Here is a 14,801-nt window from a genome sequence, read left to right on the forward strand (position 1 = left end):
GAAAAAAAATGAAGCGTTTTCCAGATTGATTTTCTCTGGCTGTTTGCTTTTCCCTTCACTGTTTGTTTAAGCTAGTTTCAGCTGAAAGCATTGTGTGCCGGCTCTCCATCAAACAGAGAGCAGCCTGCTGAAGTGACTTTACTTTGGCTCATTGAATGCACCTCAGGAAAAGTAAATCAAATGAGGAAAATGGTATCAGGCAACACAGTGGACTGATTCAATCCCCAAGCTGAGAGTGATTTGAATAAAATTGTGCTTCAGAGGTTTGTTATGTAAGAGCTGATGAGAAACAGTGGAGGATAATTGTGCACGAAGGAGCTTAGAGGGAACATCAAGGACAAAATCAGTTATATATGAAACATTGGGCTTGGTGTTTAGTGAGATGCCAAACAAGAAATTATTTGCACATCACTCCTGAGATTTTCTCACTAACATAACAAATTTTGTGTAAACATCCATCTGACAGAGCAGCCGTATCCATCTTTCTTATTACCCTTAAATGCCTCCTGGTCAGCCAGAATTGTTTCACTTTTCTGGCAGAAGAAAAGAAAAGCTCCTAATTTAGTATTGGAAAAAAAAAAAAAACATTAAGATTAATTGGACATTTGTCCTAAAACATAAAGGAATTCCACAGTAGTTAGCACAGAGCTGCTATCGAACTGATGCAAACCTGAACTTTTCATTAACAATCCGCACACAGAAAACCAAAAAGCTGCTTCTGCAGACTAGAATGATAATAAACAGACTTTGAAAACAAATGAATATGCCTACGTTTTAAGCATTTAACAGTGGACTCCTTTGGTGCAGTTTGTCCAACACTGCTCTGTGAGCTGCTCTCATCCTTTATTAGGGAACACAGAGAGGACAAAGGTCCACTGTTGTAGTGAGAGTTGAATGAGGGCCAGGTCAGGTCAGGAAGGATTCTCTGTCAGTTTATCTACCTGAAGCTGGAGCTCAAACAAATGACTCATCATAGGTAAACAGTCAACATGGAGCCAGAGAGACAAACATTAATGATTGATTATCAATACTGGACGTTGTTGTTTGAGGTGAAAACATCTAAAACTATGACCATAGTATTATGGTTCAGTCACAGCATTGTTTGTGATTTATTATAAGAATATGTGTATGAATATGTAGTGTGCCTCTGCTTGTATTATGCTTGAATTAATTCCGAAAATGAGCTTTACAGAATTAGGAACATAGCTTATAAATGTACAAATTTTCCTCTATTTCAAGTATAGAGACAGTATGTGTGGGATGCACTTTTTGCTGTCACAAAAAGACACAGGCTGCAGCATCGAGAGCATTACAGTGACATGAGAGAAACAAGTGGAAAATGTTCGAGGCATCCAATTTAAAAATGGACACTGCCTTTTTAGGTCCTCATTTTTCAGATGCGGTGAGGCGTTAAACCTCGTGACTAACGAAATGTGACCACTTTTGTTTTGGGAGCCTGTTATAGAAGCAGTCTGAGAGTGCGGATAACAATTATTCTGAATTTCGCTGCCTGTCTGAGGCTTTACATTTATGTAAGAAATAAGATATCTCACCGTCTGTCCTGTATGTCATCTGTGTTCACATGGATTTCCATATGAATGGATACACAACGCTATTCAGTCACTCGCCAGCCACTTCAATAGGTCCAATTGTGCAATCTAATGTGATCCAAAACAATGGCCATAAATCCTACCTTTACAGAGTTAATACTGTCCAGTTTTGATGGACAGGGTCTGTGAGGTCTTAGTTTAATTCAGTGTTAATTATTGAGGTTGTAGTTTGCAGTGGTGTTGAGCTGGACTGCAGTCCACTGACAGGTGTTCCTAATATTTTGTCCACCCCATTTAGATACATGAGAGAAGAAGAATATTAGCAACACTTCCAACATAATGGACTCTAATGCAAGACCACCACCCACTGTGACCTCAATAATAAACAGAGAATTATCACATTTCTGATAGTGTCAACATTAAGTGAATACTACTACTACTACTACAACTACTACTACTACTACTACTACTACTAATAATAATAATAATAATAATAATAATAATAATAATAATAATCAGGGGCTAATAATAGGGGGGCTTCATAAAGGTAGAATTCATGGCAGAGCTGCTGTTTTGATCACATTTTGCACAAGTGTACTTAATGACGTGTTTATTTGACCTGTGCAGTCCTTCACATGTCCATGATGGAGTTGCTAGACAGTCTCAGTGTCAGAGACTCCTCGTTATTGACCCAGTACACCTGTCAACAAGCCACTGTTCAACAGTCGAGGATGCATTATACTTAACCATAAAATGAGAAAGAAAAACCTTATATAGAAACAAAACATGTATAGGAAGTCTAAAGGGATTTTTCAGATGTATTTGTCTTTGGATAGTCTTGCGGTGTCCAGTAGAGTTTTTAAACTGCATGCCTTGATAGATGAACCTCTGCATGTTCACATGATGAATTCAAAGTGACGCAGAGGGAAAATAATCAGGCCACCCACTGCTTTTTGAGTGCAACACTGGGCATCCAAATTCAAAGGATGCTTTGCAAATGTGTTATTGCAAAACTAACCTCAGTTATTGCCATCCATTTACGACAAGAAAGTCTTCAGTTGTTTTGAAATTAAACTCGTTTTTCTTTTTACCATTAGTGGCTTTTGTTCACTTTAATTACAGGCATTGTTATTCTGAATGACTCACTTCCCATTAGGAGGGAACTATTTTGGCTTTCTTTGAGTTTTCTGGCATTTATGGACCAGAAAATATACACCAGGAAAATGAACACACCACAACAGAGCCACCACAACACTTAAGCAAGTGGCTTTTTTTTTTTCGACATACCACATTTGCTCATCTACTTTTTGAGCGTAGGCTGACGTTTGACTCATCTTTTTTTGTTTCTTTTCTGTCCACTTCTCAGCAGACCACTGTCTGTCTTATTTTTACCGCTTCGCTCACAAAAGAGCATTTTTAGCTGTGGGTAGGGCTGACTGAAGCGTCTATCCTCTGACCTCTGAACAGACTTTTCTCCGTGAAACTGTATGATCAAAAAGGATCATATATATATCACAGCCATGTGTTTATGTCCTCATCTTCTCCAGACTGCTGCTTGGTGCCAGCATGAGCCACTGCTGTTCCTCTTACCACATCAACAAATTAACACATTAAGTAGTCCATGTCACTGACGCTCCTGCCAAACATGTGCCAACACCGAGTCCCTGCCTTTCACTGTGTACATATTTAAGGAAAATACATGCTGAAGAGTCTCCTGTGAATTCTGTGCATCCTGTTGATTTTTTGCAGAACAAAATGTGACACTGAAAACGCTCTGATTAAAATTCCACCAGTGCATTAAACTAGGCATAAGTCCAGCATGCTGAGGTTTGCTCTACTATGCACGTTATGTGTCCTCAGCACACCTCGTGTGTATTTCCTGTTTTCTTGGCCTCTTCAGCAAGGCAAACAAGAATTGCATTTCAAGAAGCATCCCAGACAGATACAATTCTTCATCATAGGCAGCAGACAAGGTGAGACCTCACAGAAAAAGCCCACCTCTGCTGTTCGGTGTGCTCTGATGATCCAGGCGGGATTAAGGAGAGGTTGGCCGATTTTTTTATTTTCTTTACGCAGAGGAAGAAATGCTGACATTTGTGTTTTATCTGGCTCGTATCGCAGCTAACCGCCAAGAAAAACTTAGTCCAATAGAAAATTATTCTTCATAGGCGTTTGGACGACGCACTGAGAACATGCTGACTATCCTTCATATCACGCTGATGCTTTTTATACTTTCCGTCCTCCTCAAATGTCTTCATGTTTTCCCACGAACACAACAGGCATGAACTACTGCATTAAAAAACTACATTTCTAAACTTTTCTTATCATTGACCTTTTGTCAGTTTTCACCTTTGATTCAATGTATTTGACCTTTAATTCATTGTTATATATATGTGATATATTAAATAAAACCCTTACTGTATCTGAAACACAGCACAGCACAGAGAGCCAGAACACCTTTGATCGTCACAGAACCTGGCAGGGTCAGTCCAGTGGGTGGCGCCATTGTATTAATGTTGAGTGAGTTTCAGTGCTCGTCCACAGCTGCTAGTTGGTGCTAACTCTCATGTCTTATTGCTAACAAATAGATATTTACAATAAAAACATGATAACTGCATCATCATACCTTTTATCAGATAACTAGATAATGACAGCAATACAAATGCGTTTGCTGAACTGGCATGCCATGAAGAATAATGGCATTAATTAAGTGCTGGGACACATTTTCATTCTTTATTTTAACTTTATTGTATAAATAGAGAATTTGGTAGATATTTGAATCATATTCAAAGGAGAAAACGAATAAACAAATGTGGAAATTGTTGGATTTATTTATCTATTTGTATTTTTTCCTGATTCTCTCACATGACATACCTCTGACATACATAACCATAGCACTATGAGTAAGAGTCCAAAGAGTTGCCTGACTCTGATTTCTGAAGCCAGCAGCCAGGCGAGCCATCCACAAATCACTGCTATGAACAGAAGCATTCCTCTGTCCTCAAGGGTATATAAGGCTTCATTTGGTTTGCCTCCATGATATATGTAGAGGGCAAGAAGTCATTTAGCTTTCAATTTATTAGCCTGGTGATTTATGCACACTGCAAAGGTGCTGGTGGTGTCTGTAAGACCACCACCCTTCCCTCCGCCCTCCTCCCCTATGTCATTGCGCTGTAATAACTTGGTAATAGATGATGTGAAAGCAGAGAAAGTTCAGCAATTAGAAAAGTCAGGAAAAAAGGATGAGGGTTTACAGTTCCTATGGCTGCACTTCATTTATCACCGGCGTTTTAGTCACTGAGTAAAGGATTAAATGCTGAGACCACGGCAACCTGCACTACGGTTAGAGTCCATATATATTGGGGGAAAGGAAACTCCACCACAATAAAACACCTACAGAAAGCTTCTGGTGGAAAATCTCGATTTTGGTCCGTTAGCTACAACAAATCAGTTGCTTTCTTTCACTGAATCTGTTTTTTGAAGTGGGAAATATGAACTGCATTTATCACACATACTCCTGATGCATGCCTGAAATAGAAAAGAAATCATTGATCTTAACTTCTCATATCACAAAAACACATACACTGCTATAACACTGCAAACCTGCATGTTTCCAATTTTAGCTGAAAATGTTTGTGGTGTATGTTACAAGGTGTCGATTGTTGCCCAGAGTTCAATGCCTTTCTGCTGACTAACAGCCTGCTTGGAGCCTCTTCCCATGACCACCGCTGGGAAGGAGGAAGCTCTGTTACCAAATGACTCACAAGGAAAAAAAAACAACCTGGAGTGTTTGGCAGCATTCAGAGCAGCTTTGTGAGTAATCACCATCCACATCCTTGGACACCTCACTTTGCTCTAACTCTCACTTTTTCCATCAACCAACCTCACAGAGTTTCGTCATGGCAAAACCCTGTGATAAAGATTAAGGAGACTGAGAAGACACAAATAAGCCCCAATATTCTTGATAAACATCCGAGAGAGCATCTGCAACTCAGACCACAACAAAGTCCCCGATGTGGTGAGATTACTTTGCTGTCAGTGGAATGATGGCAAAGTCTTTCTCCAGTTCCCCCCGTTACTGGAGGGGTTTATTTTTGTTGATGTGATCACATCCTATCTGGCAGTAAGAAGTTTTGTCAGGTGTGCCATGATGGTGTGGGGGAGGTGCAAAGAGCATGTCTGCTGACAGGTCTGATGTACCAACCGTGACACTCCCAGTTCGTCAATAATCTAAAAACCAGATGGAGGAGGGCTGGGAATGAAACATGGGGATTTTAAGGATAGCGGCACAACACTTTTATAATGAGCACTCCACTGCTGGGCCTCTAACCATTATTTCCTTCTTAAAAAGTGAACCAGCATCTATTAACGGACTTACAGTCCATCCTCAAAGCTGAGGCCTTTTCACCATAAGAGCAAACATTATAAACTACAGGCCTCTCTATGATGTACTACTCTGAAAAGAGTATCAGTGGTGGAAGAAAGAAAAAGCACTAATATAGCAATATGAAGTACTCCATTCCAAGTCTTGCATTCATAATCCTTCAGATACATAAGCATCATCAGTAAAATTGACTTAAAGTAATTCATAGTAGAATTACTCATTCTGTAGACAAATGGCCCCTGTGAGTGAAATATTATTATAGCTTACATTATAAGATTATTAATACTGACATATGCATGCATAAGCAGCATTTTACTGTTTACTGAGGTGGAGCTAGTTTTAACTACTTTATATACAGTTTTATTCCTTTGTTTTGTGGTAAAAAGTTGGATAATTGAGCCTCTTTGGGCCTCGAGCAGATACTTAAATGAAACCATCTGAGAAGTTAAGAGGGAGGAATCATGCACCTTTCATGCATATTGGACATCAAAGTGCTTTACAGGTGACCGACAAGTTCATAATTGCCACTGAAAAGGAAATGACATCTTAAACATGAAGAGGGTCCGCAGCTACACGCTGCTTTTCTGTGAGAGGTCACAAGCCAAGAAGGCTGTGAAACACTGATTTCTGTTTAACAGTGAATTTCATTTTGTACAATACGCCCTCTTATGTTACTCTGAAAAGTAAGTAGTGAGTCTCTTGACTATGCAACTATAGCCGCCAAATAAATGGAGTTAAAAATAAAGTATTTCCCTCTGAAATGTAGTGGAGTGTTATAAAGTAGAATAAAATGGAACTACTCATGCCAAATACAAGTACTTTGCAATGTAACTGGCTGACTTCAACCACTGCTGCTTATGTTTGTAAAATAGACACATTCCTGTTTCTTGCCATTACTTCAAGAATGCCGTGCAGCAGATGGTGAGAGCAGCCATAAGCTGCAGGTGTCTACGCTTCACAACAGCAAGTAATGTCTTTACCAGATCTGAGCGCTCAGTGTGTGAATAAAGCTCAGACAGTCCACCTTCACCCTGCACGTCATCGGACAGATAATGCTGCTTCTGCTGATGAGGAAATCACTCAATTAACTACATGTAATTATGGTCATCGTGATGCTCCTCTAACTGGAAGTATTGAAGGTGACTTCACATCTGGGTGGCCACGATCTCATAACTTCCACACTGATAAATAAAAGTATGCAACTTCCTGAGAGCGGGAAAAAAAAAAGAAGTTAAATCCACAGTCAGTTGAGAGCGGAGAGATAAATCCCTCAAAGTGTCTTCTTGGCTAATTTCTGTCAACCAAGAGGGAGAACAAGCAGGGCCGAGGGGTTCCCGTTCCAAAAACAACATAGCTTTAGAGGTAGCCTATTGTGTCCTGACAGATTGGTCTGAGTGAAGGAGGAGGAGGAGGAGGAGGAGGAGGAGGAGGAGGAGGAGGTCGCCTGTAACTGACACACAGGGAGGAGCAGAGGTGAGCAGAAATCTGGGGGAGATGGGAACACAGCTGCAGTTCAGAGGAGAGTTAGTGTTGTTACTACCTCACATAATTCAGAATTGACTGCCTGCAAAGGTTGTCTTTGAATTTATTATGCTGTGTGCTTGTAGGGCTGAAAGCTACATAAATAGAGTCTGAGAGGGGAGGCGGGTGGAACGGTTAAATCATAAAGCATCACATTTTTCAACGAGCCTTTGTTTTTATGCTATCTATCTATCTATCTATCTATCTATCTATCTATCTATCTATCTATCTATCTATCTATCTATCTATCTATCTATCTATCTATCTATCTATCTATCTATCTGATAAGCAGCTGGAGCCATTCTCCACACTCCTCCTGTATTTTTTGGCAAAGGATGGGAGACCCTCCTCTGTCCTGATCACTCCCCAGGTCCGCACACCCCACCCCCACACCTCTGCCCATCATCCCCCGGTGCGCTATTCATCCTCTAGTGCAGCTGGAGCACTCTGTTTGACCTCCCCTCTCCTCACAGAGCCCTTATTAACAGGGACCGTGGTGGGACCCCTCGCAGCACTTGCGGTCAGAGTGAAGAACCACACTGGACATTACTCTCATCACTTACTGTGTGACATGGTGTGCTCTGTCAGGGTTATTTTGTCGGGCTTTTAGCCACAGATAAAGATAAAGACACCGCTGTTAACATTGCCAACAGTTAGCTGCTCTTTTATTGTTTCACACTGAGTGATGACGTTCCAGCCAGGTGGTCTTTGCCAAGTCGTCCTGTCAGTTATGCTCAATATATGCAACAATAAATGAAAAGCTAGCTCGTGGGAACATGACAGCATTGTATGAGGATAATTTATTTTTTCCTGTGTTTGTGATAGTTACCCAGCATGCATCTGCAGCAGAGCACTTTTGTACGTGGGCGTGCGCTTTGCAGAGAGCCGTTCCACAGATGCCATCATTAACTTTTTGCAGGTTTCTGCCTGTGCCGCTGCATTTTGTGTGACTGGTTTTATGGCACAGTTTATTTGGAAGCATGTCATTTCACATCATGGCGTTTATACTGTCATTCACACATATTCAATTAAAGGCTCGGTTTATCTTCGTTACAGCGCAGTCATAAAGTGTCAGGAGAGTGGCACATTTGTTGTTGTGTTGGCTCTACTCTGAAATTGAAAAGCAGTAACCATGAGGATGAAGCGCTGACATTCAGCTTTTATTGGAGGGCATTTACATTCACATCAAATGAACTGTGTAGGATTTGTCACCTGTTTTAAACATTTTCAATGTACATTTCATTGGGAATGTTTCATCAGCAGAAAATAATTCCAATAAAAGCAGCTGACAACGAGGTCTGCAGATTATCATCAGTAGCTGGGGCATTGTCTGCTGCTTGGAGATTCATGAATGTTATTTTTCATTGTTATGAGCCCCACCTACAAAATTCCTCTGTATTAGGATGGCGTCAAAAGAGATACCCCAAACTAAAGCACATAAAACCAAAACGATCTGCATAGATACCACATCACACAGTGAGGTTTTTTGCAGGATTTGGGTGAAATAACCCTTTAATGCTACTCACTGACAGCACAGTGTGTGTGCAGCAATGGCTCCCATTGTTCACTGTGTTGTCTTGTCTAACATGACTTTTAGTGTATGTACACTCTTTAGACAAATACATCCATGTACTATAGAGTATTTGGGTTATCTGACGTGTACCAGAACTCTGATTTAACATTGACATGAATGGGGTGGGCAAAATACATGAAACACCTCTCAGTTTAACAGAACACACTTCAAAAGCACCTACAAAAGCAAACTAAAGACTCTGACAGGATAATAGTATTAAATCAAAACCTCTCTTAAAAAGAACAAATCTCATCATTATAACACTCATAAAGGTATGATTTATTGCACGCCTTTTGTATTGGACAGCATCAATTTTAGCAAGACGTACTCAATAAACTTGCATATTTCTCACCTCTGTAACACAGACATTTCCTTATGAGCCCCACACAGTCACAGCATCGCTAAACTCACACCTGTCAAGCTCCAATAGTGTGACCAAAAAAAATGGTAAAACTACTGTAACTCTGTGAACAGATATTTTCATTGCACGGGTCAGTGCACTGGTCTCCGTGCTGCAGCAGCCTGGGTAAATGTGTGTGTGTGGTCTGCCGGGTGGCACTGAGCTTTATAGGCAGCAGAAGGCATAGCCCAGAAGTCTTGAGGTTGAAGTCTAAGCAGTGGCAAGGGCACAAAAACTAAGAGCTGATGATGATCTTACAGACCTCACTGACAGGAAGTGAGGTTGTGTGCGTTAAATGCAGAATTCAGTCGTTCTCTAAGCTGTTGTGTTTCCTCATGTTGTGTTTTTGTGAGTGAAGTTAGACCAGTGAAACACTTTCTGGAGGAAGGCCTGTGTTTGTTTTGTGTGTGTGTGTGTGTGTGTGTGTGTGTGTGTGTGTGTGTGTGTGTGTGTGTGTGTGTGTGTGTGTGTGTGTGTGTGTGTGTGTGTGTGTGTAAAACAGAGATTATACTGCTGGGATGCCAGTTCTTCCACAGACCCCACATCACCCTGAGCTTCCAAGCTGTGAAAACATACTGGAGGTTTGTTGGTTCTTAGTGGCTAATAAGGTGTCATTGTGCTGTTGAGCTGTCTAATATCCCACAGAGTCATTAGGACGACGTGAATAGATTTAACAGAACATCTATTACACTTGCGCATGTGCATATGCACCCGTGCTCCTCTTTGTGCATAAAATCAGACTTTTTCGCTATACAAATCAATCAACAACCTACTCTTTTACAAGATAAGATTGCAGGAATGGGCAGGGTTTTCTCAGTTTTCTCTGACAAGGTGAAATTGTGCTCTGCCACAGGAATACCGACTTGAACCACGATTAGAACCTGCAACATCAAAGCACTCGGCTTTCAAAGGCTTTCTTTTACAGCTAACTTCAGGAGTCCTGGCTCCTATGTGTCCAGACAGCTTATAAAGGGCTGTTTTCATCCTCACCTCCCAATTCAACACCGGCAGATCCTCCCTCACTGTCACTGGCCTGCTGTTATCAGAAATCCCCTGATATGATGTCTGGATTTCTCTACAGAATGGGGCATTTTGAGACCATTGCCGAGGAAAAATGCTGTCATCCCCCTCTGCTGTTTGACCTTGTTAGTCCCGCGGGTTGATTAGAGGCTATCTGGGTCTGCTCTTTGAAGAGCGCACCCCTGTCTTTTCTCATCCTGTGCAGTTGATCCATCTTGGCGGGCTGGCACCGGACTCATTGCGGTTAAACTTTAATGGAGTGAACATGAATATCACCGTCAATTGTGGGAGCCTCGTGCATGTGCAGGACTGTGGTTTGTTATTTCAATAGATATGAGAAGGCTGATAGAGAAACACTGCCTTCCAGGGCTCGAGCAGGGAAAATAGACAGGTCTCTGTGGGTCTGGATCTGGCCCAGGACTTAGTGAGTGAGAGCCTGAGTTGTGTCTGCCTTGATGTGACCTCAGGGAAGGGTGGTTAATGACGCTCCGGGGTCACTCATGACTGGTGTGTCAAGTTGCATGAGTCAGTAATATACACTTGACTATATCATAACACCCACTCACTGCTCATTGATAAGGACAAAAGCTTTCTTCATCTGTTATTAGCCACCGCTCCAGGCCGAGAGGACAGCAACGTACGGTAAATCACACCAAAAAACAATCAGCGCTGTTTATCTCCTCTTCATTTTCTTGTAATTATCAGCCCCTGACAGTCTGTAACTGACTGATGAAGGTTTTGTCTTTATTAAAGATCAACACTGGAGGAGTTGTCCTGTGATGACATCATATTCCCGAGAAGCAGCTGTGTTTTCTCAGAGTCACTTCAGCAGCAAAGAGCTGAACTCTGCAGCGCAATCTGGCTAGAATCTGGTTGATTTTATTAATTTTATTTGGTCAATTTATGCATCGTGATTAAAGACATAAAGCTCGGCTGATGTGTGCAAGAGAGGAAGGAAGTCCTCCCACGCACAAAGAGAGCTGAGATTCAATGAAGTCTAATCAAAAATACCAGTCAAGAAAAGAAAACAATCAAAAATAACAAACGCAGGTGACAGAAATGTAAAAAATGAAAGCATGTCATCTCCCCTCATTCCCTCGCACCTCTTTGCTGTGTACTATAATAAAGACACAACGGTGGAAGAAGTATTCAGATCAGTTTACTGAAGGAGAAGTAGTAACACAACACCATGAAAGTACGACCCTACAAGTAAAACTCCTGCATTCAAATTGTGACGTGACTAAAAGATTTAAGTGCCTTAAATTAAGACTGAACTTAAAATCCACTGACCGGCTCATTGTGTGTTAAGACACAGCAGGAAAAACGATGGCAGAAAAACTGAGAGAAGGCATTTGCTTACCTGTGAGGTGTAGAGCAGGTAGAGTGGTGTGCACTGAGATCAGCACCATGGACAGGGCCACCAGACAGGTAAACGACTCACCTTGAAGAGGCTTGAGCCGCTCTTCCTCAGGTTTTTCAGTCAGCATCATCATCTGCATATAAAGAAACATGCAAGTTCCAAACTTCAAGCTATGAAATTTCTCCTTTGCATGGCAGCGCAGTGGTAGAAATGAATGAACATAAATGTCAGAGAACGTAATGAAAGTGTCCATTTCTTTAGTTTAAACACTTAGCACTTAAACAAGCCTCCCTGGAACAATACTTCACTCTCAGGCCGCAGTGAGGATGTAAATGGATGTTTGCTGGTGTTGTGACCTCTGACCCTGACTGCCCCCCCGTGTTTCCTGAACCAGATGCTGCTCCTGTGGACCACAGCCTTCTCAACCTAAACAAAGTAATCCTCCACTAAACAAGATGGATATTGTATCACAACCTAGTAAATACCAGAGGGCCACAGAGCTGCCCTCTCTACATCTCTGACTGGAGCCAACAGGGAATAATAACTCCCTTTATTTTTTTATGGAGGAACAAAGAAATAAAACTTTATTTTTCTGCGGTTTCACATACATTTTGTGGTATTTTGCAGTATACCAAAAACGTGCCCTCTTGTGGGGGATGTGATCGGAGCATGCAGCAGCCCTCCAAGGAAAAGCTTGAAAATTTGCAGTACTGGCTGCATGTCAAAAATGTAAGATTGGGATCATATGCTGCCTATATGAAAGTCTTTTGATCTCACTTGATTGAAGTAAGACTGGATGGAAACATAAATGCAAAATCCATGTGGCTTAGACCTGGAGAGATGTGCCAGGGTTGCATAACACTCGATGTTAAAAAAGAAGTGTCAGCTCGTGCAATTGCTGGAGATCATAGCAGACATATAGCAGCAATGATATGAAAGGAAAACTTTATTGGGATGCCGATGGATGGGTGGAGGGGTGAAAGAACGCGCTGTTTGCGCTCAAACCGGCAGGCAAAGCATGGCCGTTAAAATAGGTTAATTTAAATTATATTTACGTGTTTTTTAAACGTGTTTTCGTTTAGAGCCTTTGTTAAAAAATATAATTCTAATGGGGCAAATTACTATTCGATTTCCCCTCGGCAATGTGCACTAAGTAAAATCAAAAGATGCCTCGTTTAACAAAAATCTCATTGGACTCTTAATAATTAGAATTATAACTATATTTTGGTTGCTTTTGTAACAATAGTGCAAAGATATGAAACTGCAGCGTTACCCATTTATCTTTTCCAACTCTGACTTTGTATCAGGAGCCTTTCGGATGGTTCCTCGGACGCTCCCACCCCTCTCCTCACGTAATTCATCTCCTTGGCCAATCCTGTCCCTCCCCAAAAAGTTTACGCCATGCAGCCTATAAGAACTGCCTAAGTTTCTCAAGTATCGGAAAGGGTTTGTCTTCCCAGGACCCCATCTATGGATACTTTGGTGCCTTCAAAGCCAGACAGACCTACAGGTGGACTAACTCCGTGACTTCATGAGAGGGAAATAACTTTTTGGACACTTTGTGGCGGCCGCCATCTACCCAAGTGGAGATGTCTGAGGAAAATCTGGGGGACGAGTCGGGCAGCTCCCCCGTCTCTCCTGTGGACAGCCTGAGCCACAGCGAGGGGGAGCTGGACAGACAACCGAAGAGATGTGGGAGGAAGAGGAGACCGAGCAGGAAAAACGGGGAGGACTCAGATAGCCCGACCCCTGGGAAAAGAGGGAAGAAGTCCAGCAGCAGCAGCCCCCAGTCTTTCGAGGAGCTCCAGTCGCAGCGGGTCATGGCCAACGTCCGGGAGCGACAGAGGACCCAGTCTCTCAACGAGGCGTTCGCAGCTTTGCGGAAAATTATCCCCACTTTGCCCTCGGACAAACTCAGCAAAATACAGACCCTAAAACTCGCAGCCAGATACATCGACTTCCTCTACCAGGTGCTGCAGAGCGACGAGCTGGACTCCAAGATGGCAAGCTGTAGTTATGTGGCTCACGAGAGGCTGAGCTACGCCTTCTCTGTGTGGAGGATGGAGGGCGCTTGGTCCATGTCAACATCTCACTAGCACCTGGAGAGATTATGCCCTACATGGTACGATTGATTTTCAGATGAAATGCATAATCCAAGCCTTAAACTGTGGGAGGGGAGATCCTCGTAGAAACGTTGATTTTAATGGCTGTACTGTGGTCTCACGCACCCTGAAAGCGCGCTGTTTTGTGTACTTCTACCCCACAGGTGACTGCTGATTCTACTTATCACATTCTGACGGGACAAATCTGGAGTCCAATGCTGGATACATGGGATCACTATTTAAACCAAAGACTACAGAAGCTCTGGAGGATCAGTTTTCTGCAGAGGCCCGGTGGGCTCTCCAAACACCCCCCCACTCTGGTGTGTTTTCATGTTGTTGACGACGAATGTTGAAAATATCATGTTTTTTTTTTTTCGGGTTTGTTTTTAAGGAAAGAAAAATGTTTAATGCATGCCTTTGGACTTATTTCTGTGGAGGTCAAAGTGCATTGTTGAAGCAGTTGTCTCAGTGTTTGGTGTGAGGCTGTCAACTGGTGGTGAAGCTCACACTGTAGGCTGACTGTGTGGATCTAACCTGTGCTCAAAAAAATATTTTCAGAATACATTTATTTATTTATTGGTGAAACGTGTTACATTGAGGAATAGATCCTGTGTCTGAAATACGAATACATTCCTATTTTTTATTATCTTTTTTTGTAAATGTTTGTACATTTTTGCATTAAAGAAAATAACGCTGAAAGTGTTTGTCTTTGACTTTTTTTTTTTTTTTTGGTTAATTTAATTTAATTTTAAATGACATGAGGAGTTGGCCGTAATTAAAATAGAACACTGAAATTTGGGAGACAATGTCCATCCTATATGAAATGACATAGCTGCCATGCATGTATCACGTGGACTGTAATTCATATCAGATTTAATCTCCAAAGTTTCC

General features: G+C 41.8%; 1 protein-coding gene across 1 annotated transcript; it reads left to right on the top strand.

Annotated features, from left to right (window-relative positions):
• The first annotated feature begins 13,280 nt into the window (after positions 1 to 13,280).
• Positions 13,281 to 14,451, top strand: twist1b (twist family bHLH transcription factor 1b). Its single transcript, XM_070966625.1, has 2 exons — positions 13,281 to 13,930; positions 14,075 to 14,451. The coding sequence occupies exon 1, from the start codon at positions 13,398 to 13,400 to the stop codon at positions 13,902 to 13,904; it is 507 nt and encodes a 168-aa protein (XP_070822726.1). The 5' UTR covers positions 13,281 to 13,397; the 3' UTR covers positions 13,905 to 13,930; positions 14,075 to 14,451.
• The last annotated feature ends 350 nt before the right edge of the window (positions 14,452 to 14,801 follow it).

The sequence above is a fragment of the Chaetodon trifascialis genome, chromosome 7 (assembly GCF_039877785.1).
Source record: "Chaetodon trifascialis isolate fChaTrf1 chromosome 7, fChaTrf1.hap1, whole genome shotgun sequence".
NCBI classification, from domain to species: Eukaryota; Metazoa; Chordata; class Actinopteri; order Chaetodontiformes; family Chaetodontidae; genus Chaetodon; species Chaetodon trifascialis.

What these genes read in the sequence shown, in the direction of transcription:
- twist1b (XM_070966625.1), top strand. Translation starts at nt 13,398, where the DNA reads ATGTCTGAGGAAAATCTGGGGGACGAGTCGGGCAGCTCCCCCGTCTCT.